This window comes from Eschrichtius robustus, chromosome 7 (genome assembly GCF_028021215.1).
Source record: "Eschrichtius robustus isolate mEscRob2 chromosome 7, mEscRob2.pri, whole genome shotgun sequence".
Taxonomy (NCBI): Eukaryota; Metazoa; Chordata; class Mammalia; order Artiodactyla; family Eschrichtiidae; genus Eschrichtius; species Eschrichtius robustus.
In genome coordinates this window covers 130,103,314-130,129,892 of record NC_090830.1, presented here as the reverse complement: position 1 = coordinate 130,129,892, position 26,579 = coordinate 130,103,314, and the positions used below count along the sequence as shown (strand labels likewise).

The 26,579-nt window shown below is 48.6% G+C and overlaps 1 protein-coding gene across 1 annotated transcript in view; it reads right to left on the bottom strand.

Moving 5' to 3' along the window:
- Positions 1-2,481: 2,481 nt before the first annotated feature.
- The window catches only part of BTBD16 (BTB domain containing 16), a 45,432-nt gene continuing 21,334 nt past the window's right edge, over positions 2,482-26,579 (bottom strand). Inside the window, exons 8-15 of the mRNA XM_068548691.1 lie at positions 26,379-26,509; positions 19,047-19,166; positions 9,129-9,220; positions 8,176-8,258; positions 6,454-6,531; positions 5,225-5,323; positions 3,648-3,836; positions 2,482-2,550 (exon numbers count right to left, since the gene is read on the bottom strand). Coding sequence (XP_068404792.1) covers positions 2,482-2,550; positions 3,648-3,836; positions 5,225-5,323; positions 6,454-6,531; positions 8,176-8,258; positions 9,129-9,220; positions 19,047-19,166; positions 26,379-26,509 — 861 coding nt within the window. The remainder of the gene's footprint in view (positions 2,551-3,647; positions 3,837-5,224; positions 5,324-6,453; positions 6,532-8,175; positions 8,259-9,128; positions 9,221-19,046; positions 19,167-26,378; positions 26,510-26,579) is intronic.

Below are 26,579 nucleotides of genomic sequence, written 5' to 3'. Positions count from 1 at the left end.
AGTCAGATAGCGTTTACCTTCGAGGAACGGTGACTGGGAGGGAATACCAGGCGGGAGGGGGGCATCTGGGTGGTGATCACGCACTTCCTGGTTTTGATCTGGGCGCTGGAATATGGGTGTGTTCACCTGTGGTCATTCATCAACCTACGTCATAGATTTTTGGCATTGATTTTCATTTTTTAAGATAGTCCACTAAAATACTATTTATCTTAATGACGGTGCATTTTGACACAAGGAGAGTGTCTCACTTGCCTTGCCCTGTCCCGGCCCTGCAGGGGTGGGAGGAATAATTGAGGCTGTGTTTTCCAACAGCCTATGCACTGGGTCACACCTGCCAACCCCTCAGAACCCTTTATATCAGGGACTTGTCTGGAAAGCCTAAAATACTCCAGGGATTTCAAACAGAATAAATATAATACAGAGAACAGATCACACAGATGAAGGAAGACCTGAGAAGGCAAACAGGAGAATGAGGCAACCCAGAGACCGGCAGGAAGTCTTCACCGCCCTGGAGCCGCAGGGATACACGGATGAGGAGGTGTCACCAGAACAGAAGCAGAAGCAGGGCCATTTGATGGATCTGGAACCACGGCAGGAGGCTGCCAGGTAGAAGATGGGACAGCAGAGCAGAGCTGGAGCCATAGGGGAGACACAGCCACTGCTGGAAAATGCCCTCTGCAGCCGAGAGGGTGAGAAGTCCCCTGGCTTCTCTCAGTCTCTTATTCTCCAAGCTCCCATCACCACTTCCTGTTGGCTGGGCCTGGCCAGATGCAAGCTAGGGAACAGAACTTGCGGGATGGGGGCTAGGACAGACCCAACTCCCAGTTCCTTTGTCCAACTCTTCCACTGGGTCCCCTTGTCACCTTCCCACCAGCCTTCCTCTCTGCCAGGTCACTCTGCACAGGGCATCAGTCCTCTGCTGGGAAGGAGGTTCCCTTAGCCCATGTCTGATTCTAAGGTGATCATTAGACTAAATTTACCCACCTTGTTGTCTATACAGCATCAGCTGATGCTCCATCACTTTCCCAAAGACACTGGATAACAGGCTGTGGTGGACACACCCTAAATAATCACACACATTGCATAATCCTCTCCCCTTGAGTGTGGGTAGAACATATGACTTACTTCTAGCCCCAAGAACATGGCCAAGGTGATGATATGTCACTCCCAAGATTACCTTGCGTTATGCACGGCCCCGTCTTAGCAGACGACAGTGAGAGAGACTCTCCTGCTGGCCTTGAAGTACAAACAGCCATACTCTGAAATGTCTATAGAAAAGCACCATGTGGCAGGGAACTACAGGGGCCCGTAGAACCTGGGTGGTCTCCTCTCAACAGCCAGTAAGCAGTCAGGCCCTCAGTCATACAGCTGCAAGGAAATGAATCTGCCAGCAACCTCATGAGCTTGGACGTGGGCTCTCCCCACTTGTGTCTTCAGATGAGAACACAGCCAGCTGCCACTGGATTGTAGACTCGACCCTGGGCAGGGGACCCAGCAAGGCTGCTTGGACTCCTGACCCACAACAACTGTGAAATAATAAGTATGTGTTGTTTAAGCCACTAAACTTTTGGTACTTTGCTACACTGCAATAGAAAACTAATCCACACAGTGGGAAAAAAGACTCTCTTGCCTTGCTTTTTCCAAAACCTAAAGTTCCATTTAAAAAGGTGGGACAGTAAATAAGTCACTCCATACCTTATAACTGTTTACTTCCCTTCCTACCTCTTGTTCTGGCTGAGCCAAAACTGCCAGGGACAATGGCAAGGTGTGTTGTTCTGTGTAGCAAGCAGAGATGTTTCACAAAAAGGGGAACCTTGGTGCTTCCAGTTGGCGTTATGTTGTCACTGCTGATGCTCCCATAGGAGGGCTTCCGAGAGTGCATCAAGTTAGGGCTAGACTCAGGGAGCTCTGGGGTCAATGATGGCAATGGACTCATGGCTCTGATACTTTCCATCCTCAAACGATATAAATGGGAGTGCTATGGTCTGAATGTGTCTCCCCAGAATTCGTGTGTTGAATTCTAACCCCCAAAGGTAATGTCATTAGGAGGTGAGGCCTTTGGGAGGTGATTAGGTCATGAGGGAGAGGCAGGGCCTTCGTAAAATGGATTAGTACTCTTATTAAAAGAGGCCCCAGAGAGCTCCCTGCCCCCTCCACCATGTGAGGGCACAGCGAGAAGAAGCCGTCTATGACCCAGAAAGCAGGTTCTCATCAGACACCATGTGGAATCTGCTGGCATCTTGATCTTGGACTTCCAGCCTCCAGAACTGTGAGTAACAAATTTCTGTTGTTTATAAGCCCCCCAATCTGTGGTGTTTTGTTATAGCAGCCCAACAGACCAAGACAGTGGGCCAAAGTTCTGAGACCATTACTAACTCGGAGAGTCAGCTGAATACTTGAGCAGTCCCTTTCATGTCGTTTTATTTCCTTTTACATGGACCAGTGGAAGAAAAAAAATCCCATAGATTCTTCTGAAAACTGTCAAGATAATGAGAAGACGAATGAAAAACTTACATAGATTGGGATGCCCACGGTTTGGATTTTCAAGGCCTAAAAGACGAAACAAAACAAAGCAAACGGGACTTTCAGGATAAACGCACTCATCCTCTAGAAGGGGAAAGAGGAAGGCCTAGCAATTGTATAAGATGCTGGTTCTCAACTCTGGATGTACACTAAGAATCATGTAGGGAAGGTTTTTAAAATAAACCTTAAAAAAATTAAGTATAACTTAAATACAATAAAGTGCCCCAATCTTAAGGATACAGCTTGATGGATTTTCACAAGTAAGCACTCCTGTGTGACCACCACCCTGATCATGATAAAGAACATTTCAGGTACCTCTGAAATCTCCTTCCTATCCCCTCCTGGTCAATATCCCAGCCTCCCCCACTCCCACCTCCACAAGGAAATTGCTATTCTGATTTCTAACATCATAGAGAATAGCTAGAGGAGCTTTAAAAAATACTGATGCCTGGGTCCCACCACGGAATATCTGGTCTTATCTGGGTGGCTCTCAGGCCTGGGGAGTTTGCAAAGGGCCAGGCGATTCTGATGTGCAGCCAGGACTGAGAATTACTCACTGGTTTAAGGTCAAGTCCCATTTCCTGCAGGGCAGCGAGGGCTTAAATTCACAGCCCAAAGAGCTTCTCCCAGCACTGCAGACAGGCTCTCTAGCAATTTCTGGATTGCAGCCGTCAGGAGCCAAGCCAGGTACTAAATCCACCGGGATGCTGCGGTGGCCCACTGAGGCAGATGACCTCAGTTCTCCTTGGACGAGCCAGGGGCGGGTGGGCTGGGCCATGGATTTTGGTGGAAGGTGATGTCCCGGCAAGAAAGGAGGTGTTGGCAGCAAATATGCTCCACCAGACATTCCACCTCCCGCTAAAAGTCCCCTTCGATATTTATAAAATGATTCTGGTGTGACCCAAATCAGGCAGTCTGGTTTGGCTTATCGTTTTCAGTATGCCCAGATTTCATCCTACAAGGTTTTTCTTTAGCATTATTTGGAGCTGTGAAAATCCTTAAGAAACTGAGCAAATTTCCCCCCGTAGATCACTGGAGCTATAAAATCAGTGATCCCCAAAAAAGTGTGGAGGGGAGAACAAGCAAAAGAGCAATCAAAGAGAAAAGAAAAGGTAAGCACTCACGTGGCTTTTGCAGGACGACTTGACCAACCCAAACTTTTGCTTGATCTGGTTCGTCGTGAACTCTTGCCACTTGCCGTCCACCAGGGTCTGGGCTCTGATCTCGTACATCACCAAGCGCTCTGCTCTCAGGCTGATGGGGCTGTGCTCATAGACGGAGGAGGCAAATTCCAAGTCGGTGTGCCTTATTCTCTGCAAGGAGGGTGACCCACCTTAGGTGGAACTGAAACCAGGGTGACCCGGAGTTAGCGAAACCTGGTCCCTGGCGCATCGGCCCTCCTGTCTGATGTGTACAGGGCAGAAGCGTTTCCCCATGGCCCCACTTCCTGCATGCAGCTGCTGCTGAATCGGTTGGCATTTGAACCCTCACCATGAGCAAACCACTGGCCGACGGACTGGGGTTTGGCCAACTCAGGAGAGCGCCATGAAGTCGATCTATATTGAATTGGAAGGTCTTCACATCGCTTTGCCAGAGTGTAAAAAACCAACATAGTATTCACATGAGCACTTTGACTCCTGCTGTTACATAATTCATCTCTTCCACCCAGTAAAATCCATTATGTAGGGAAATGCGTGAGTCACTGAAGACCAAGGACTGGCCCAAAGAAGAGATGTGACTCGCTCAAGGACACATAAAGAGGTAGTGGCCAAGCTGGATGAAACCCCAGGTTTCCCATTCATGCATTCATTCATTTATCCACTCATAATACAAACATACCACCCCTACGTTCCTGTACTGTGATTGGCAGTGGCAATAAAAAGATATGGTAATATTAAAGATACGGTGTCTCAAGGAGCTTAAAGTTTTTGAGACTTATAATGAAACCCTAAGTGGAAGGTAGGGGTCTACCATCATAGCTGTCATTATCGTCATCATCATCAGGGCCCTGTTCCAAGCCCTTTGCACAATTTAACACATTTAATACTCACAGCAACCTAGGAAGGTAGGTCTTATTACCTTGTCCATCTTAAAGGTCAGAAAGTGGACTCAGGGAGGTTCCTGGGCTCACCAAGATCAAACGGCTCACCAGGTAGTTTGAATTCAGACTCTACTCTGAAACCCAGCTCTCCTGACTCTCCTGAAAGTCCAGCAGGAGCATGGAGGTGAAGGTATCCACCTTCCTGACTCTTCCAGCGTCCTGTTCACAGCCTCTGCTTTGCCCCCCTAGAGAAAACCATGGCCTCTGCCTTTATGGGCGCTACGCGTTACTTCCACAGAAGAATGGCCATCTGTAAAGCATCCCCCAGCATGTACAAACTGAAAATGAATTGAGCCCCACATGTGGTTCCAGAGGACTATCATTTAACCTTGGCCTTACCAGTAGAGGCCATACAAACATGAAGACACTCCGTTTTGAGATCCTCATCTATTGAATGGGTTAATAGCAGCAACCTCACAATGTTGGTGCAAAAATCAAATGACATCATGACCATGAGCGTGATTAGCACCAGGCTTACAACACATTACAAATGAATTAGTAATTAATGTTTAATCAATTATTACTAATTCAATATGAATTGATTCTGAATCTCCAAGGCTGTTTCAGAGACATATCTCTCCTGTGCTCTGTCCTTCTTACCTGCATATGAAAACTATATGAAGTAGTATCATGTTTGATTCCCTTTATCTCAAAGAAGAATCCATATATGGCAATCACTTTTGAATGTGTTGTATACTCCTAAATGGGGAAAGATAAGCAACAAAGTGACAGGGGTAAACATCTTCAAAGTATTCAAAGGCAAGAAGACATAGCAAAACCAATTCTAGCTACAACTACTAAAGTGACTAATTTGTGATTTAAAACACAACAGCAATGTTAGCCTAGGAAACAAAAGAAAAGACAAACTGTAGTGACTTTACAAATCCTTACTGGTTGGCACTCAGTGGCAATACTATTTGCTCTGCATGCCCCTTAGTGGGGAGAAGAATGAGTTAGGCATATTCTTAGATGACCCGTGGTCTGCAGACCTTTGAAACAAAGCATTTTGCTCCAATCTGATGGGCCTAAGAGACCCGCCATGCCCACGGTATTGCAGGGTGTCCTGGCCACTGTGGTCTGCAATCTGTCCACTTGGGCAGGTCCCTGCAAGCACAGCCCATCCAGGCCTGACCCAGAGGGGAGTCTCTGATGATAGACTCAGGGCCCCAAGCCCGTAAAACACGAATTCTTTTGAGATCACTACTGGGGTGGCTTTAGTGATGTTGGAGGATTGCAGCCATTTCTTGAAGAACTGTACCTATCGAGGGAGCCCAAGACAGAGGGCAGGCACCAGCCGCTCAGGCTCCCCTGGTGACTGAGCGCCCAGAGGCTTTGCAGCCGAGCTCCCTAACTCATTGCCACTTTGATTCTGGGCTCCGTCTAAAGAGCTGCTCAGAATAGTCGCCCTTGCAACCTTAACCGTGGGCTCGGAGTGGAATCTCTTCTTGAGCAGTTGGCAGCTCACCATGTTTGTGGGGAAGAGGATGACCAACGCATCCCAGGTTGCCCAGGCCTTTCCTGGTTTTAGAACAGAAAGGTCCTGCATCCCCAGGAAACACCTCCAACCCTGGAAAGCTCGGACAGTTGGTCACCCTCATGGAAATAGTAGATGTGCCCATCAAGTGACTGAATGGCCTGTCCCAGGGCCCCGTCTTGTGCATTTTACTTCTAAGGGGGTGGCAAGTGTGCAGGAGAGACCCCTGTGATTTCCTCTTCTGCCCCGGCCTTCCTACCAGAGGGAGGAAGTGAGCATGGCCCTGGCACAAAGGTCTCTAACCAAGCACGGGTCGGGAAGGTTCTTCCCCTGGCTCGGGCCCAGCGGTCAGTACCTGGTTAAAGAGCAGCCCGAATCTCACCCCCTGGGTGGTAAGATCTTTCACGTGGGCCATGTCGCCCCCATTCTCCAGCTGAAAGGAAAACACACACCACTTACCAGCAGCCCGATCCCCCAACATCATCTTCACTACATTGATCCCTACAACCCCCGTCGTGCTCGAAAGAGTTCTGTCTCTGGAGCCCCCATTCACCCATGAATCCAGGCCACAGCATTTACTGAAAACCTACTAGCCAGGTACCATGCTCAATGCTTTCAGAAGATGCAACGATGAGAACAAGAAAAACGCCCCAGCATTTTTTTCTTACTTGAGAAATAAAATGTGTACATCAGGAGCCCGATCACAAGGCAGAGAATATTCGTAGCTATAAAGTCAAGAGCAAGTATGGCCCCATAGTGCAGTCTCCACGTGAGGGCGGGGGCCGGGAGGGAGCAAATTTCAGGAGGATGACATTGGTGGCAGGGGGCAAAGGGAAGGAGGTGGGCAGGGCCAGAAGGACATGAAAAGGGAGGTGGGGGACTTCCTGAGGTGTCCAGCCCCAGCCCCGAGACTGTCCCTCCTCTCTCTGTTGCCCCTTCCATCCTCTGCTCTGTTAGAACACGATTTTGAGTTATGTCCCAGAGAAGCACGGTTCCACGGAGTGGTTATCTACTGCGTACGGGGCACTGAGCCCTGTGCTCTGCACATTACAATAGGTAATTGTTGAGCTGAATTTAATTTTAACCAGTGACTCATAAATCTTCAGAACTCAAACACTGCCCTACTTCATCTCTGAAAATGCATGATTGGAAACACATAAGAAGCACAACAGTTTGCACAGACAATTCACAAAGGGGGAAATGCCACATGGAAAAATATTCATATTTACTAGTAATAAAGGGAATGCATATTAAAAAATGAGATGCCATTGTTCACTTCACAATTGACACAAGTGGTCTGAAAGGAAAGTGCTCTATGTTGCTGAGCTTGTTCAAAGAAAGGCACCTCATTTATTGCTGGGGAAGGAGTCATTTGGTCCAAATTTTGCCAATATGTATCAAGAACAAAAGTGCACATTCCTTTTGGGGCCAGTATTTTCTACTCTTCAGATTCTCCTATCAGAAAATAATTCTAAGTATAGTAAAATAAACCATTACGTGCAAATGCATTCACCATGCAGCCTACTTATAATAGTTAACAATTAGAAACACCATGACTTTTCTACAATAAAGGAAAGGCCAAGTAGCATTGTTTGTAGCCTATCCTCTTGGTGGAAGAGTTTGCAGCCAGTAAAAATGGTGATAAAAGGCACATTTCGTTGTGTATTTTTTTAAAAAAGACCTGAAGGCAATAAAATGCAATGAGATGTTAGCAATGGTTGTTTTGGGGTGATGGGTCTGAGAGTGTGTGTCTTCTTTCAGTTTCTCTGAATTTTGAAAATTTTCAATAATGAGCACATGACATTTGTATCTGTGAGGGGACTCGGTTTGGAGGGCCGTGTGGCCAATTGTCCCCAACTCTCCGGGTCAACAGGGCAGATGTTCTAAACACCTGGGCTCCAAGGAGGGGCCTCCTCTCTCCTCCCCTCCAGGCTTGGCTCTTCCCACTTCCCCTGGGGAAGGATCCAGATACTTCCCGACCTCAGAGGCCCAGAGGTTTCGAATGCAAAACACATCGCCAGAAAAAACAAAGGCAATACATTTCGATAACTGTTTCCTTGCTGAGCTGGCGACTCACCGCATGGTAATGGTTGGCTATAACTCGGACCAGCCAGGATTCAGGGAAGAAGTTAATGTGCCGTAGCTCCTCCAGATCCTTGCCTGGGAAGAAGCACAAGGGGAACATTCTTATGGATTTATTCACAAGAGAACTGCAAAAATCTCATTTATGGAGCGAAAAAGGAGGAAGTTGGGAGCTGAGGACTGGCGGGCATTCCCGGGCCCCAGGAATTGTTAGATGTGTGGAACCCAAGCGGGACGTCCCACGGCCCTTTCCCCCAAAGGGTCCACAGCCCCCGGCCACAATCCTGCCCAAGGAGGGAGGGTTGAGATCTGATAAACAGTGTCTTTGGAGTGTCTAGAAGCAATTTGGACAAACTATCTGGGCTCCATCAACCATTTGTGGGTTTTGGAGCTACTCATTCTATCTGGATAACTGGAAATGGCTTTGAAAAAGTTCTCACATATCCTTTCAGATGCAAAGCTCTCACTGGTGGCCACCTGGGCTGCCCCAAACACACTCCCCAAGAGTTCCCTCTCTTTCCAAGTCACAGCTGCCTTGTTCTGGGCCCAGAGCATGAGGAAACTCAAGCCTGGAGCACAGACCCCCAGTTTTCTCCCAAACTGCCGAGCAAGCGAGCAACCCAGAGGGGGCGCCACTCTAAGAGGCAGGGCACGCGGTTAGATGGCAACACGCAGCCCTGGGCGCTGAGTACACTTTCATAATCGGTAAGCCCCTTCCATCCATCATCATGTTTTACAGAAGCTCTGATTATCCCCATTTTACAGACAAGGAAACTGAGACCGGGCAGCTAACTGACTTTCCTAAAGTCACACACCTTGGAAATGACAAAGCCAGATCTCAGCTGATTCCTTTGGAAATGTCTGGTGGGGCTTCCTCAGGAGTGGCTGAGGGGTGTGGCAGGTCCCCAACAGCCTCCCCTGGATGCACTCCCACGGGCTGGGGCTTACCTTTGGTGATACCGTGCAGACGCAGGCAAAGGAAGAGCGGCATCCAGTTCTGTCCCACATCCCGGTCCAGAAAGCAACACTTCTTGGGGAAGCTTAGCAGAGGTGCAAAGAGGAATAAACGGCCTTCAGAACACTCCTTTCTGGAATTGGCTGGGGCTCGTGAAAGTCATGTCAGAGACTAGCGGTTTCACCAGCCAGGGGTAGATGGCGCCTGGTTCTCTCTGGATGGGTGGGGAGTGTGGAAGCAGAGGGCGGCTGCCCCCCAAGGTTGTAATGAGACAAAGGGTTATATTCCCCTTGCATCTACCACGTAGTAGGTGCCCGACAAATACTCATTAAATGATGATGGGAACACATAACTGTACAGAGGATTTCAGGATACGTTTTCTCCCTTGAGTCTCACAAACTTCTCAAGGGGCAGACAGGACAAGTATCACTGGCTCCATTTTACAGATGAAAAGACAACGGCTCAGCCAGGACTTGAACCCAGGGTTTCTGATTCCCCCTCTACACATGCTGCCCTTCGAGTAAGTGGCCAGTTTAGGCACTTCAAAAGCACTTTCTGGTAGAATCAAGAAGAAAGAAAGGTCGGATGAGTGGGTAACTCGTTTTAGCAGCTGGTTCCAGGATCAGTTCTGGACAGTGTTAATACTAAACTCTGGTTAATTTCCACACGTGGCTGAGGTCAGGGCTGGGTTGAAATCGGACTCCCCTTGAGAAGACACGTACACACAGGCACACATCCACTCTTGTTTTGAAACAACTTGCTCATAAAATGGTCACTTTTGACAAATGGGGACGACGGGGGATAATTTTTCCAATGACTTTGAAAACACAGTCATTCCCTCAAGTCAAATCCTGTATGAGACCGGCCAAGGGCACTTGTAGAATATTTTTCCATGAATCAAGAGTGATGTCCAAATCACACCCTGTCCCAGCCAGACTGAACACTCCATTGGCCCCGTGTCCCGCCTCTGCTGGGGGTGCCCACCAACCTGCCTGGGGACCATTTGTTTTCACAAGATCTGGGAATTCCTGGGACTCTCCAACTCCTCCTCATGGCAGTGGCCCCAGGAGAGAAGTTTAAGGATTCTGAGGTGTCGTGAGAGGGGAGAGGGGCACAAAGACAAATGAGCGAATTCAAATTCAATGATTATTTATTAGAATCCACTGGGGACCTGTCTCTGGGGGTGGACGGACCAGGAGTAAATAAAGGAGGGCTGATACTTCCAGGAGTGCAGGGCTATTGATCCTGGAACCAGCCCTCCATTACCCAGGGCAGGTGGAGCTGGGCTAGTGTGGGCCGTGCCAGTGCCCTGAGAAACACGGATCTCTTAGCTGGACAAATAACGCTCACTAGACTCCTTTCCCAGACGTGAATGCCTCCTCCTTCCCTGCCTCTCTCTCACCATTTAATGGAAGAATCAGCTAGGTGGCATCATGGCGGGCGCAGGCGTCAAGGAAGAAAGAAGGGGCTGAGGTGGTGCAGAGCCCCCAGCCCAGCTGCGTGCTCTGGGGAACGAGCCCGGACCCTCGGCAAGGGCTCCCACAGCCCGGAGTGGCCCCTGAGGAGAGAGAACTTGCTGGAACTACAGGTTAATACAGTTTCAGCCCAGGAGGGAAAGGACCATCTAGAGGACAGATTTCCCCTCCAGCTCAGAAGCCCCCAGGCGCCAACTCCACAGCTTTGTGGGAAGGATGCTGGGAGAGTAGGAGGGACCCAAGGCCCCTGAGTCTCCCTATGAGAGGTGCTCAGCCAGACGACCATCAGCCAGGACCTCTCCAGACAGACCTCCTCCCAGAGAAGATTCTAAATGAGCTTTGCTGGACAGGTGATTGAACGTTATGACCCCTTTGGATCACAGGAAGTGGCACTGATGGTGGCTGATTTGGACAGGTCACAAGTCAGCTCATGCATCACCCAACCATGCTTGGGGTCCCTGAGCTTGGGCCCTGGAGTCAGACAGACCAGGTTCCAGTCCTGGGCCAGCCGGCCGTCAGCCACGTGACCCAGCCTCCCCAAGCCTCCATCTCCTTTTCTGTCCGGGGGCACAATAGCCACATGTGCTTCCCTGGGTAGTCGGGAGAAGTAAAGGTGACAGAGCTTGTGATATGTCGGGCACAGCTGCTGGTCCTAGCGGTACTCCGGGCTTCATGATTGCCACCATTGTCCTCTCACCCCAAGGAGAGTGACCTGAACTTGAGCCGGTCAAGTGCATGGCCGTGTTCTTGCTGGCGTTCATTATTGCTGCCACCCTCTAACTCGCTGGAGCCATGGGCCACCTCAAAGGAAGTAAACGGGGGCCTCAGCTGCTGATTTTCTAAAATCCCAAAGCATCTGAGCAGTGTGGTCCAGCGCCTTGAACCAATGGGCGTAATCCTGCCCCTGGAGCCGGGCGGGTGGGTGGCTGCAGAGCCGGGACGCCGCCCGGGCCTCCCGAGAACAGCCCACGTGTTTCCATCTAACCGCTGCTGGGCCGCGGCACCTGGATTCTCTGGGCCAAGGATGGGCACGCTCACCTGACGTAACATAAAGTGGGGGAAGCTGGCTGCTGCGTCGGGACCTCTTTGCACGGCTGTTTGGCGGAAACAAAAGCTGGCATGGCTTCCCCGGGCGCTGAGCTCTGTCTCTGCAAAGACTTTGGGTTTAGCTCTGACTATTCTGGGACAAGCTTCAGGCCATGGTGTCTAACTCCTAAAGTTCATGGGAAACCCTTGGGGCATGACCCCCTTAGGGAGGACAGTTCATAGGTCCTTGATACTGAAAGATACACCCAGGTCGGCTCTGGGTTCCGCTTGCAAGACCCCGGGGACAAATCCTCCCTTCTGACCTCCTGAAAGGCGGTGCCGGGGACAAGTCTGTCAGACTGGCACAGGTTGGCATTTTAGAGCTGCCATCAGCCACGACCTTCTTGCTTCCTCCAGCCTGTCATCTGGCAGAGTCATTTACCCTTTCAGACTCAGAGCCCCATTAGCCCAACACTTCAAATTTTAGCCTTTTAAATGCACGCTCTAGAATTCTGACATGTGCTACAGCACACATGAACCTTGAAGACATCGTGCTAAGTGAATTAAGCCAGACACAAAAGGACAAATACTGTATGATTCCACTTATGTGAGGTTCCTAGAAGAGTCAAATTCACAGAGACGGAGGTAGAAAGTTGGTTGCCAGGGGCGGCGGGGACGGGCAGAGGGGAAAGGGGATTCATTGTTTAATTTGTATGGAGTTTCAGTTTAGGAAGATGAACAAGTTCTGGACATGGATGGTGGTGATTTTTGCACAACAGTGTGAATGTACTTAATGCCCCTGAGCTGTACACATAAAAATGGTGGAAATGGTCATTTTTATGTTATGTATATTTTACCACAATAAAAAAATTAGAGTTAAAAATTACTTAGTTTCTATGAAAAATATCTGAAAGAATAGTTTATATTTTGAAGTGAAGTTTGAAAAAAATTACACACTTGGGGGAAGGGAACACGGCTTTTTTCAAAAGGTAACTCGGTGTGGAAGACCTGGATGCCTTCTGAAACCCAAGAAGCAGGAAATGGTCCTCTTGGCTCCTGACACCAAAGTGTGGTAAGGAAACAACAATTCTAAATGTCGCTGCCACCACTATCACCTAGCAAATGTCACCGCCATTCAGGACATCCTGCCAAGTGCTGTGCTGGGCCTTCTCTTTGAGTCAGAACGAACCTACGTCAGACCCGACGAGGGGGTATCGTTGACCTCTGCAGCCAGTAAATGGCAGTAGTGGGACTCAGACTCAGGGCCGCTACCTGCTAACACACGCCTCATTTACTGAATGTGTTGTTTGTCTCTGCTTCCTAGGTTGTAAACTCTGTGAAGATGGAGATTTTTGCCTGTTTTGTCTCCTCTTGTATTCACAGCACCCTTTACAGTGCCTGGTTCTCAGGCAAGTCAGCTTGCAATAATGTTAAGTGAATTAATTGGATGAATGAGCTGGTCCCTGCCAACTCACCAGCCTCAGTCCTACCACCCCATCCCCCTGCTCACCCATACTTCACCTTCTAGGAATGCAGTTCCAGCCCAGTACATGTGTGGGCATGCACGCACAGACACACCACACACACACATACATGCACAGACCAGGCTATCCTATGCCAGTTTTCCTATGCTCACGGGGTCCTGTCTGTTGTTACCACGATTATTTGTCAGGCCAAGTCCTCTGGGTCATTTGTCGAGACCCAGTCAGTGTCATCTTGACTATGAAGATGAAGATGGTCCTGACCTTTGCCCAAAGGCAGAGCTGGGTCTAGAAATTCCGTGTAATGATGATGCTACCTGCCCTTTGCAAGAGCCTCCTGCATCCAGACACTCATATTCCTTGTGTTCCTCCAAAGTCTCCACTCTTACCGTTGAAGAAGACGTCTTGGGGCCACCCGATTTGGGTGAAAAGCCAAGAAGCCACATGAGGGAAGTGCAAAGGTAGTAAGGAATAGGAATCAATAATATTTAGGGACCTTGAAAAGAGGGAGATTCAGCTTCCAGGGAGCCAAGCTAAGGGGGATGGGAGCACTGCTGGCCAGAGACAGAGAAGAAATGAAAACGGCAAGAAACACAAACACAAAAGAAATACATCAACCTCCCTGCACAGGGCTTGGTGGAGAGATTCTGACAGAGAACAACTGAACCACCCTCACGTCCATGACTCATGGACTACTTCAAAATGAATGTTCTGGTAAAGAAATCAGAGTTGTCACACCAGGGGTGCCCCGTTTCACGATGACTCCGTGGTTATATCTGCAAATGCCATCCATTAATCACAAGAGACACATGGTTGCGTGCCCGCCCTGGCACACAGCATCGCAGTGCATTTCCTTCAGACACCTGTGGGCTGGGACGCTCGGCGTGCAGGGCATGGCTGGGCCGCTCTCCTCGGAGGCGCCCCTCGTTTTATATATGGGAAGGTGGTGCTGGGTTTGTCGGGCCGGTGCTCACCCACACAGCCGGCACATGCTCTTGTTCTCTCTCCAAGAAGCTCAGAGAAGGAATCTGTCCAGTGCACAGGTGAGATCCAGGAAGGCTTCCTGGAGGAGTCCTTGGCCAGCTCCGTAAAAGCTGGGTCAGATTTGGACGGGGCATAGGAGGGAGGAGACTCTGCTTCAGAGGTCAGGGAAATCTAATAGTTGGGATGGTATGGAAATTGGATTCACTGACTGCTTTCAATGACCTCTTTCTGGTGAGGTTGCTGGAATCCACCTTTGCAGTGTCTGAAAGGGACCCATTTAGGGATTAACAAATCAGCTAAGGACTAGAATTACAGGTCATGACTTGCCCTTAACTCAAAGACCTCAAAGTAAAAGGATGTGTCTGAAGATCTAGGAGCCCCAGGTCCACTCAGCTCCACCACCAATTTGCAAAAGGCTCCCAGGTAAGCCCCTTACCATCCCTGCATGGATTTTACAGACACACTGTTGAGTGAAAAAATCCAGACCTTTAAAAGCCTATGCCATAAGATTCTATTTAAAATTCAGAAGGAGCCAAGACATCTCCACAGTAAAAGAAGCCAGGATACCCGTTCACCTTGGTGTGCGAGAGGTAGTGACCGAAATAAGGCACATTAGGGGGCCGGTCAGGTTCTGTTTCTTGGTCTGGGTGCTGGTTACACAGGTGTGTGCACTTTGTGGAAATTCATTGAGCTGTTCACTTAAGGTTTGTGCACTTTGCTGTACGTATTTTATATTTTGATGAAAAATGTACTTTTAAAAAAAGTGCCAGAACTTCCCTGGCAGTCCAGTGGGTAAGACTCAGCCTTCCAATGCAGGGGGTGCAGGTTCGATCCCTGGTCGGGGAGCTAAGATCCCACATGCCTTGAGGCCACAAAAACAAAACATAAAAAACAGAAGCAACATTGTACCAAATTCAATAAAGACTTTTAAAATGGTCCATATCAAAAAAAAAAACTTTAAAAAAAAGTGGAAAATTTGCCTGTCTCTGGCTCTTGATGAATTTTTACAGCCCCCCTGGACTTCTCAGACTGCTAAGTGGAACGAAATGATGACTCCCTCTCTGGACGGATGAAGGCAATGGTTTTGCTTACATTTTTTGTTTTTCTTACAAGGAAATGTTCTGGACAGCCTATTTGTATTTCTAAATTAACCACTGCCAGGAAAACAGGCTGTGGGTGCTGAGGGGTGTGTGTGTGTGTGTGTATACACACATGCATGTTCCCTTTCTGTATTGATGTATTTAGACAACAATGAAAATAAGCTTTGAAGATGTTCTTAAACATGGAGCTAGGCAGAGAAACTGCCCCTTTCACTGTCCATCGGTGCCCCTGGCATAGAGCATATGTTCAATAACTATTTGTTGAATGAATGAAAAAAGAAATCAATGAATAAAAGAATACAGATGAGTGGAAAAGCCTTGGACATATGTCTTTACTTGCAGGTACAGTGGTGCTGAAGGAGTTAACTGTTCAAATACCTTCCCTCCTAGCTCAAGACGTTGCTAAGACAGCTGAGAAAAGGAGTATCTGATCTGTTTTACTCAATTGCTGCTCTAAACCCTCCTTTTTGGATGCTGGGCCAGCCAAGGCCACACCCAGAGCTGCAGCTCAGCCTCATTCCTGGCCGGTCTAACATTCCGGCAGCTTGTCGCGCTGCGGCCACATTATGAAAGCACAATCCCATTTTGGTGGTCCCCATATTGTGATGGTCCACTCTGACCTCTGTTCCCCCACCTGGGAGATACCTTATAAACCACTCTGTCATTTCAATTATTTCATCAACAGATGAAACTTTAAAAATTGGGCCAAACAGCCAACTTCCTTGGTTCTCATACCCAAGACTGTGTACTGTCTCCCAGGGTCTGCTCATCTGCCCCACCTTCTAATGCTCCTGGAATGTCCCTGTCAGTGGCTGTGGAAACTTCCTTGACTAGCTGTTCCCTCTGTCTTCATTGAACTGCGGAGCTCAGCTCCTCTGGTGACTCAGTTCCGGCCCAGGCTGACCGTGACTTCCCACACTTCCACCACTTCCACCCCTTCCACCACTGGAGCAGAGGTGCCTTCTTGCAGCCCAAGCCCTCAGGCCAGCAGCTCTGAGGCTCAGCCCCAGGGATCCTCAGGCCAACACAGAGCCTGGGCACCACCGCTGCCCCCTCCCATGTCTAGGGTAGGCATCGCCTAACTATCGAGACATTATTTCTCACTGAGCCTCTAGAAAGCCTTAGAACTCTTCCTAGTCTAGCCCACCAAACAGGCCCTACCCCCCAGTAAAAATGGAAACTTGTCTGCCATCCCTCCTATTTCAAGCTGCCGCAGACATGGAGTTCTCTGAATTTGGCATTAGCATGGCAAGACCCATTTCTCAGCTGGGGCAACCCAGCTCTATAGAAATGTTTGATGGAATTTCATCATTCCATAAGCTGTTATATGCTCAGCACTGTGCCAGGTGAGCTGAGGATGCAATAAAGGATCGTAAACCCGTCCTACAAGCTGCTCACGACGTACCCAGGGAGACAGAACGTATGCACCCACCAAGGTGTTCGTAAGGGCCTGGTTGGCAAGGCTCCTGGGGAGGCCCCACCGTGGATGGACTGAGAAGAGGAGGCAGAGCAGGCTGGGGTCAGGGGAGCCGGGGCAGCACGTGCTGATCCCTTGGCTAAGGAGTCCCTCGGGGACTCAGGGGACAAGCACTTGGGAGGTGGAGGCCATTGACCAGGGAGCACCTTATGGGTGCCACTGTTCTGGGGCAGAAGAGTGAGCTGGGATGGGAGACGAACCACCCGCGATCCTAAAAATGGACCACGGACCTCAAAGTCGGGGGTGAGCCTGGGTGACCACAGAGGGGAAGAGCATCTGAGTTCCAGACTGTCTCATCTTTTCTCCCAAGGGGACACCAAGCCTGCTGGAGGGAGGGAGAGGGAGTGAGGGAAGGAGGGATGTAGGGCAGGACTCAGAGAACACGGCTCCAGGTAAAGGACACCATCCCAGTTGCTCAGGTTGGGCAGTGAGACCATTTGGAGACACACGAATGGTCTCCAACAAGGGAAACCTTGCAGGCTCACGGGGGCTTGGGGAAATGCGTGTGGAGGGCTGAGGTTTGGGGTCAAAATGGAATCAATGTCGATTCAGGAGTAATGCAGAAGCTATGATGGTAAGGAACACCCGAGGATGGGAGGAGCCTTGGAGACCCCAGCTCAGGCAGGCCCAGGAAACCCTGCTTTCAGGGCCACACGCCTTCGCTCTCTCACTCCCACTTGTTTCTCTCACAGTAAAAACACATTTCCAATGAATCACCCACATTCTAGCTCATTTCCTATCTCCCAGTTCTAGACATTTCCAGTAGGAGGGCTAACCTGGTGCCAAACAGTGACTTTTCCTGGTGTGCATGACTCAACAGAAAAAGTGTCTCTTGGGCTATTAAAAGAGTGGGAGAGGGCGGATCTAAGACATTTGGGTTCAAAGCAAATTACATAGAAACTAAGCAAGGACATGTCATTCTGGCAATGAACATTGCTTTCCCCAAATAACGAGACAGGAAAAAGGGGCTCTTTACTTGACATGGTGCACAGATGTTCCAGAAAAGGATTAACTGCTTCAGAACAATGCAAGCGAAAGTTGGCTTAAACAGGTTGAGGTGCTGATGAACATGTGGAAGACGTGTTTATTCGTTAAACTCACATGTGCAAAAGAAAAGGAATCTCTTGACTTCCTTGAATGCACCTTGTCTTGCTTGGAAGCCCCTGTCCCTGCTGATATGGGGAACAGAACATGATCATGAAGGTAAGCCTGCCCGTCTAGGGCGGATCCTCCTGGTACTGTCTTTGGCTACAGGGCCATCACACTCTGCAACCAGCTTGGATGATGCGAGTGTATTTACAAAGTTTTAATAGAAGCTAAAGAGACACCAGATGGATTACTGCTTTCACCCTCAACCCCACTCTGTCCCCCAGTCCCAGGCTGCCACAGCTGACATTGCCAGTGGGGTTGAACAGACAGAAAACACAGGCAGAGGAGGACACGGGGAGGGGAAGAAGATGCACTGCCAGGCAATTTTAGAAGTAATTGGCTAACAACAACACTGAACCTAGAGGCAGCCTCAGGATCTTTCTAGACACCATGCCCAGGGATTCACGACTGAACCAGCTGCAGCGGGCACAAGAGAGAAACCCTCCCTGCCATCCTAGGAATGGGCAGCAAAGCGTCTTGGGATTTGGCAGGTCTGGGTTCAAGTCAGGCTCCATCCCTTATCACTTGTATGATCTCTGACAAGGTATTCATCTCTACTTCAATTTCCTCATCTGTAAAATGGGAATAATAAAACCAGCCCCTGAGTACTAGGTAGACTAAATGAGATTACAAATAGAAAGTGTTTATCAGAATTATTGCATTTAGTAAGCATAATTAAATGGTGCCCATTCTTATACTGTAATCGTTATTTTTCACTTAAATGTTGAGATATATAACTTTTAGAATTTATAAATTTAGAGATTCTAAGAGACTGGATTAGTGCTATGAAATCTTTGTACATTCAAATGCTTTTTCATTTGTCCAGAAAATTCAGAACGTTATATGCTAACTAGTGAAATATAAATGAGAATGATCTGGGCTGATTTAGGTACATTTTAAGTATGAAATTTTTAAGGCCAGTAGGGTATGGTAATTTTCCTGAATAAAAAGCACACCTTTTGCATCAGGTCTTTTACTGGACACAGAACACGTGCTCAAAGGCACATGACTATCTCATATTATAACACCTATTATTCACTTTTTCAAGTAATCTAGTGGTTCAAAGTTATCCCATAATCTTAGATCCCATAAGAAAACTGCATTCTATGCACTCTGAATAATGCTATGAAAAATAATATCACTGATGCTTTCCCCCATGATATTATGAGCAAACAAATAGTGTATGTACTATTCATCAATCAACACTAAGTCACGTTACCTGCTAAAAAATGAGAGCACAGTTTCGTACATCGGAATTGTCTGAGCTTTGTTGTTTAGTTGCAAGTAGACCCACAAAAGAAGTGTTTTCAGAAGGTGAAACTCGCTAAAAGTAAACAACCTGGCCAAAATAAAAGATTGAGAAGTAATTTTAGGAACAGCCAAAACCACACTGTGTGTAAAAAACTGAAAAATTAAAAGTGAGTTTAGGAAGGAGGCGATACCACCCTGAGTCTGTAGGTGCACTCACATAGAGAGATATCGAGTGACTTGCTCAGGGTCACTCAGCTGGTAACCTGCATGGCTGGACCGTGAACCTCAAGTCACCTGTCGCCACCAGAGCCTGTGTTTTCACCCACTGGCTGTGCCGCTGTTAAACAATGGCCATCACTGAATGAGCTCCTACTAGGAGACAGTGTTCCCAAGGCGTTTCCGCACTTTTAAAATTTAATTCCACACAGCAACCCTGCAGTTGGGATATATTCCTTACTTTTATAGATGTGGAAATTGGACTGACCCTACGTTTATTTAAAAATTTAATGTTTTGTTCATCATGGTTTTTTTTTTTGCATTAATTCTCACTGTAAAATATTGCATTACAATACATTTTATCTCAATGACTGAGGTTTTTCGTGCCCCTTAAATTTTGCACCTGAGGTGAGTGCCTCACTGGTCATATTCCAGTCCTGGCCCTGATTGAGGGCTGAAATGTGAATAACTTATCCAAAGTCACATAATTCTGAGGTCAGACCTGGGCAGGGGTCAGTTCTGCCCCAAACTGGCTGTGGAACCTCCTGCAGGCTGCTTACTGGCCCTGCAGCTGCAATACCCTCATCTGTAACATAGTGATTATAGCAGTTGCTCAGAGGATACTGTGACGGCTATGTGAGGTGACACGTCATATGATTTTTCTATTGCTGCTGTAACAAATTGCCACAAACCGAGTGGCTTAAAACAACACAAATTTACTATCTTATTGCCCCAGAAGTCCTAAGTATAAAATGGATCTCACTGGGCTAACATCAAGGTGTGGGCAGGGCCGTGCTCCTTCCTGAGGGTCTAGGGGAGAATCATTTCTTTGCCTTTTCCAGCTTCTAGAAGCCGCTGGCATCCCTTGGCTTGTGGCCCCTTCCTTCATCTTTGAGCCAGCGGCACAGCATCTTCAAACCTCTCTCTGGTTCTGACTCTTCCTCCTGCCTCTCCCACACTGAAGAATCCTGTGATTACATTGGGCCCACACGGATTATCCAAGATAACCTCCCCATGCCAAGCTCATTCAATTAGCAACCTTAGTTCCATCTGAGAACTCAATTCCCCTTTGCCGTGCAACCTAACGTATTCGCAGGTTCCAGGGCTTGGGATGTCGACATCTTTGGGGGACCATTATTGAGCTGACCACACATAGAGCAGTGCCTGGGCACAGTAATGGGCTCAGGGGGGCAGCAGCTCTGATTCCTGGGTGGCAGGGCTCCGAGTGGCCCACCGAGAGGTCTGGGTCCTGGCTCCAGAGCCCACACTGTGCCTGCAGCAGCAGGAGACATCTCATCAAGGAAGAAGGGATGAGGAGGAGTGGGGGCTGCTCTCCACGGAATCAGCTCTGTAAAGGATGTTTCCCAAACAGGTCCTCTAAGAGCCACCGATGACTTGGTTCTCTGAGTCATTTCAATGTTTCTTAAACCCATTGATATTTTCTGTCTCTGACCACGGAGATGCACCCTGGCTTCAAAATATATCACAGCCTCTTCAACCACCACTTTAGTGGTCACGGTGGGTGGAAGCCAAGCTAAACCGTGACTCAAAGAGCAATGGGAATGTCACCCTCCCGCCCCTCTCGCTATTTCTGGACACAGTAGAACGGTCTCTTTCCTCTTATTTTTTTTAGGCACCAACAATGCGTGGGCGTTGACTCTGGCCAGACAGTGACCAAATTTGTCACTGTCTGGGCAATAGCAGTGAGCCAAGAGGGGAGACATCACAGAACCACTTGGTATGATGTCCCCACAAGGAACTCTTCAACTGCTGGGCTGGGGAGCTACGTGTCTTCTGGTGCAGAACCCACGCTTGAGGTCCTCAAGCCCAGAAGGTTCTTTGAGATCTTACCAAAGAGGAGCTTACCAACACAAGGGGAGTAATTGGGAGCTCCATGAATCAGGACCCTGGTTTTACTTTTATGATGAAGGGTAATTATTGAAATAAAGTCCTCTGTCTTTAGGCCAAGTATTAGTACCCTAAAGTATGAGTTCCTACAGGAAATAATCACGCTGAGGACATTCAAACATATTTTCATTTACCTAAGAGCTCTGATGATCTGAATCAAGACGGAACTCAGAGAGATCCTAAACTTCCCTCCAACACAGGCGAACATCTGGGCTGTTCTACATGTGTTTATTGGGGCTCACAAGTAGCCACTGGGATGTAACTGGTGTAAAAATGCCTTTCACAAGACATTGTCCTCTATTTTTATTGAGAAAACTGTGTATAAACCATAAAGATCTCCTTTTGAACACAGACCATAGAGAAAGCCGTGCCCAAGTGAACAAGAAAACATGAACAAGGATGTCCACTGCAGCTCTGATTGTCATCGCAAAAATGAAGCAAAATAAAACAAAAGGCCATTAGGAAGAGAATGAAAATACTGTTGTCTATTCATTCATCAGAGCCCTGTACAACAATTAAAATTTAAGATGCTAATTAGGTACATACATATCAATACGGCGAGAACACATCGCGTGATGTTAGTGAACAAAGTAAGTTGCAGGAAGTCACAATCACTGCAATCACTATGAGAAAGTTGACTTGAAATTTAAACCTTTGCAAAACGAGACTGTGCATTATTTTTGCATGTACATGTATGTAACAAGAATAAAATCTCATGGACTGGATTCACACAAATCCTCCACTTTAGGGAGGGAGGGAGGCCAAGAGGAAGGAAGGGGAATAGGGCTGGGCGGGGGGTTGCGCAGAGCACACAGCTGACTTCTGCTTTCTTGGTCATGTTTTATTTCTTAACTTACGACAAAATGCTACCATCTGTTCATTTGGGGAGGTGGGTCCAATTGTGTTTTGCATTATCCTCCTACCTTTGTAACTTTTTTAATAATCAAAAATATGACCTTCCATGTCCTTATTGATCTTGGCCATCAATAAGGAATAAGAAAGCTTGGAGCAGAGCACACCAGTGGGCTGGTAATGACCACGGGCATTGAGGCCACTCAGACCTGGGTTCAATTCCCAACTCTCTTGCTGCATGGCAGGAGCAATCCTTTCACGGCCTATAACCTCCATTCCATAGGGGAAAACACGAGGAATACCTCCCTGGGTTGCTGTAAGAATTAGACCTGAAAACCCACTCAGCGTGTTCCGTATACCCCAAGTGCTTCATAATTGGTAGGTATTGTTGTTATTAGCCAGAGAAGCATTAGCTGCAGGAAATACTGTTTGAGAGGGCTGCCCAGTGGTGTTCCAAATGCCGTGGAGGACACGGTGGCTTTTCTCAGGGAATTCCTGAGCCCTCGAGACTCTTTGCATCATAGACAGGAAGCCTGGGGGTGGTGGGACACGTGCCCCCCTGGTTGCAGGGCAGCCTTTCGTGCAGGTAGAACTAGACAGCCCTCTGAGTCCTCCATTCTCCTAAGTCTACAAGGAGCTTGGCTTCCAGAAAAACAGAATTCAGAATGAAGTTTTCATAATATTAGAGTGAGTGAAACAGGGTCACCGAGTGGTGATCTTTAAGGAGAAAACTGGCTGAAAACCAGAGGCCCAGGAGGTCAGGGAAACTGTGTGTTTTACCACAGGTCATTTACAAGATGGAAAGAAAACCCAAAGGAAGATGAGGTCAAAGGGACTTCGGATGGGGAAGGTGAATGGCCTTGAAGTTGAAGCACCTGCTGAGACAGATGTTGCCCCGACAAGGCTTAGAGACCCAAACACCACGCCCACGAGCGAGGGATGGGTCACAGTCTATGCTAAGCGGGGGCTGAGGGACTCTCCATCCCTGACCCTGGGCTGGCCTTTCCACACAGAGGCCCTGGGGCCATGTGACTTCCCAGGACAACCCAGCGCTCGCTGATGTTCTGTTTGCTGGGAAACCTGGCCTCTGTTACAAATGAGGAGATGGTGCAGCAGTGAGGGTGGGACCTGGACCTTGGAGCCCGGAGCCCTGAGCTCGAGCTTAGCCCTGTCTTTTATCATTGCTCTTATCTCAGGGACAATAACTGTACGTACCGAACAGCACTGTGGGGATTAAAAGGGACAGCGCACACAGCACAGCACACACCCAGACGCGCTCAGTAAAAGTTAATTCAGGGCTTCCCTGGTGGCGCAGTGGTTGACAGTCTGCCTGCCAATGCAGGGGACGCGGGTTCGAGCCCGGGTCTGGGAAGATCCCACATGCCGCGGAGCAACTAAGCCCGTGAGCCACAATTACTGAGCCTGCGCGTCTGGAGCCTGTGCTCCGCAACAAGAGAGGCCGCGATAGTGAGAGGCCCGCGCACCGCAATGAAGGGTGGCCCCCGCTTGCCGCAACTAGAGAAAGCCCTCGCACAGAAACGAAGACCCAACACAGCCATAAATTAATTAATTAATTAATTTTTTTAAAAAAGTTAATTCACCCAAAGGTCCTTTCTTAAGCAGGTGTGGTCCGTGGTGTCAGGCCCACCAGCCACTAAGATGAGGAGCCCGAGCCTGGTAAATTTCTAACCATCTCCCCAGGCACTGGGTGTGGCCCAAGGCCCCTCTTTCCATGCCCTCTGTTCCCCTCCTCCCTCCAGCTTCAAGGCAGCTGGACATCAACCAGACGAGGAGAGTTCACCTCGGAAGACAAGACGGCAGCATGAGGTCCAGGAGCCCAGGGCCTGGTCCCTCCAGGGCACATGCGCTGACGACATGCCTGAGGCCCCACAGGCTCTCCCCTCCTTCCAGGGAGCCCGGCACTGTCTGTGAAGACAGACAGCTCCTGGGGTGGGGCCAGAGGAGCAGGACCCCGTGTCCACATCAGTCATGTCTCCCCAAACTTGTGAGTCTAGACGCTTGACACGTAATGTTCTTGACCTCTTTTCCTGCCCAGCCAGCCTTTTCTAGGGCGTATCCCATCGCTAACTTTCTGGTTGTGGTCAGACATTCTTTTTCCCTTCCTTGGTTAAATGTTACCAGGGTGAGACAGCTCAGTCTTTCCAAGGGAGGGACAGTGTCATGAGAAGTCTAAGGGCTGTCATGTTTATCTTTTCTTCAAGGGTTGCACAACCTTTGCTCCATGGAGGGTGGGGAGCTTGCACTTGTGGAAAAGCCATGGAGAGCAGGGCAAAATGACCCTGGGAGCCCCCGGCTCCCCCTGCCAGGGCCTGGCATTGCTCTTGGGGCCCAAGTTCCTGAGGTCTTCTTAGATAATACAGAGATTAGAGGTCTCCCTCAACACCAGAACCCAGAACGTTGTTCTACCAACCTCATTTCCCTGTAAGTCTGAGGGCATTGCAAGCTACTGAGTCAATTCAAACCAACAGGAGAACAAATCTTTCCAAGTCTAATTCTTGGAATCGGAACGCTTTCCACCACACATGCATGAGGAAACATTTATTTCCTAATATACCATTACAATTTTTTGTAGCATTTTGTCTTCATTTTTGTAATTCACCCAAAGGGAATATCATCTTGGTAACTTGGCAGTGGGTATCAAGAACCTTTTAAAAAGTCCCCCAAAGACACAGCAATTAAATGCAATACGTGGTCCTAACCTGATCCTGCACTGGAGGAAAAAAGACGCTATAAAGGACAGTGTCGAGTCAATGCATCACATTGTGTAAGGTATCACATCAATGTCAAATTTCCTGAAGTTGTTAACTGCATTGGGATTATATCAGAAAAATTCTCTTTATTAGGAAATATACATTGAAGCATTCAGGGGTAAGGGAACATGATATATGCAACTTGCCCTCAAAGGGTTAAAAAATGTGTGTTAATAGATACACACACAGATGCAAATGATAAAGCAAACAGGACATTGAACGAAGCAGGGTAAAGGGTACTGAGATATTCTTTGTACTTTTCTTGTTACCTAATTTGTTTGAAATTATTTTCAAATAAAATATTTTTTAAAATAGTAATAACAAAGTCCTTTTGGCTTAGTAATTTCACTTCTAGGAATTCACTGTGGGAAAATAATCTGAGATGAAGATAAACGTACGTTGAAGGATGTCAGGAAGGTACTATTTATATCAGTGAAACACTGGAAATAACCTAAAAGGCCAGGCGCTGGCCGGAGTCTAAGGAAAGCCCTGTGGTTGCCACGTGGGTAGCACAGAGGAGCTGGATTGGCAGAGCCAAAGCCCCCTGGGTTAAAGATGTGATTGGAAGGGGGTCAGGAGCAGACCAAGACCCTGAGTTAGAGGGCCCTGTGCTGGTCCAGATGAGAGACCTGGAAGGTTGGCCTCTGGCTGGTGCCCACGCAGAGGCCCACAGAGATGGGTTGCACTTGTGCGGGAGGATGAAGTGGTCTCCCAGGGGCTTGAGCAGCTCGTCAAGGAACACTTGGCGGGGGGTGCAGTAAAGGGCAGGGCACCAAGAGTTGGGTTTTAGCCTTAACTGTCAGTGAGGTCATACCGGCAGTGGAATGTCTGAGTCTAGAGCTGTTCAGGGCTGGAGATAAAAACTGATTTTGGGGGCTTCCCTGGTGGTGCAGTGGTTGAGAATCTGCCTGCCAATGCAGGGGACACGGGTTCGAGCCCTGGTCTGGGAAGATCCCACATGCCGCGGAGCAACGAGGCCCGTGAGCCACAACTACTGAGCCTGCGCATCTGGAGCCTGTGCTCCGCAACAAGAGAGGCCGCGATGGTGAGAGGCCCGCGCACCGTGATGAAGAGTGGCCCCCACTTGCCGCAACTAGAGAAAGCTCTCGCACAGAAACGAAGACCCAACACAGCCATAAATAAATAAATAAACAAATAAATAAAAATTAAAAAAAAAAAAAAAAGAAACTGATTTCGGGGTGAGAGCTTTTTCCTTTTTCCCTTTTCTCTGGTTTCCAAATTTTCCACAATGAATGTGTCTTAATATTGACAGAATTTTAAAACATTGTTTAGGCAATTAATTAATTACCAGGTGGGTAATGAGACAGCGGGCACCCCGAGGGGCCCTATTCTGATGAATACCACCCCTCCCCATGCCCGAGCACAGTACCCACGTTTGGGCCCCCCCGAGGCCAGGCTGTCCAGGAGGGAGGGACGTTTGGGACGGAGAAGGCACTGCACACTGGGCACATCCAGCAGGGGAGTGGGTGCAGGCCCCCCTAACACCTCCCTCCCCCCATCCCAGGGGAAGCTCGCTGGGAGCCAGCTCTGACCTGGGGGACCTCAGCACTTTGTGCAGCAGCTCCTGCGGGATTTTCCGGAGGTGGATCTGTGTCCCCACCAGAGGGACCAAGTTCATCTCCATCCACTTCTCGCAGGCAGTGGTGAGCGTTTCTTCCTTGTACTGCGAAGGCAAGAAAAGCGCATGGAGAAAGGAGTCCCTGAACTCTCAGCGCCCTCTGCTGGAAGGCGAC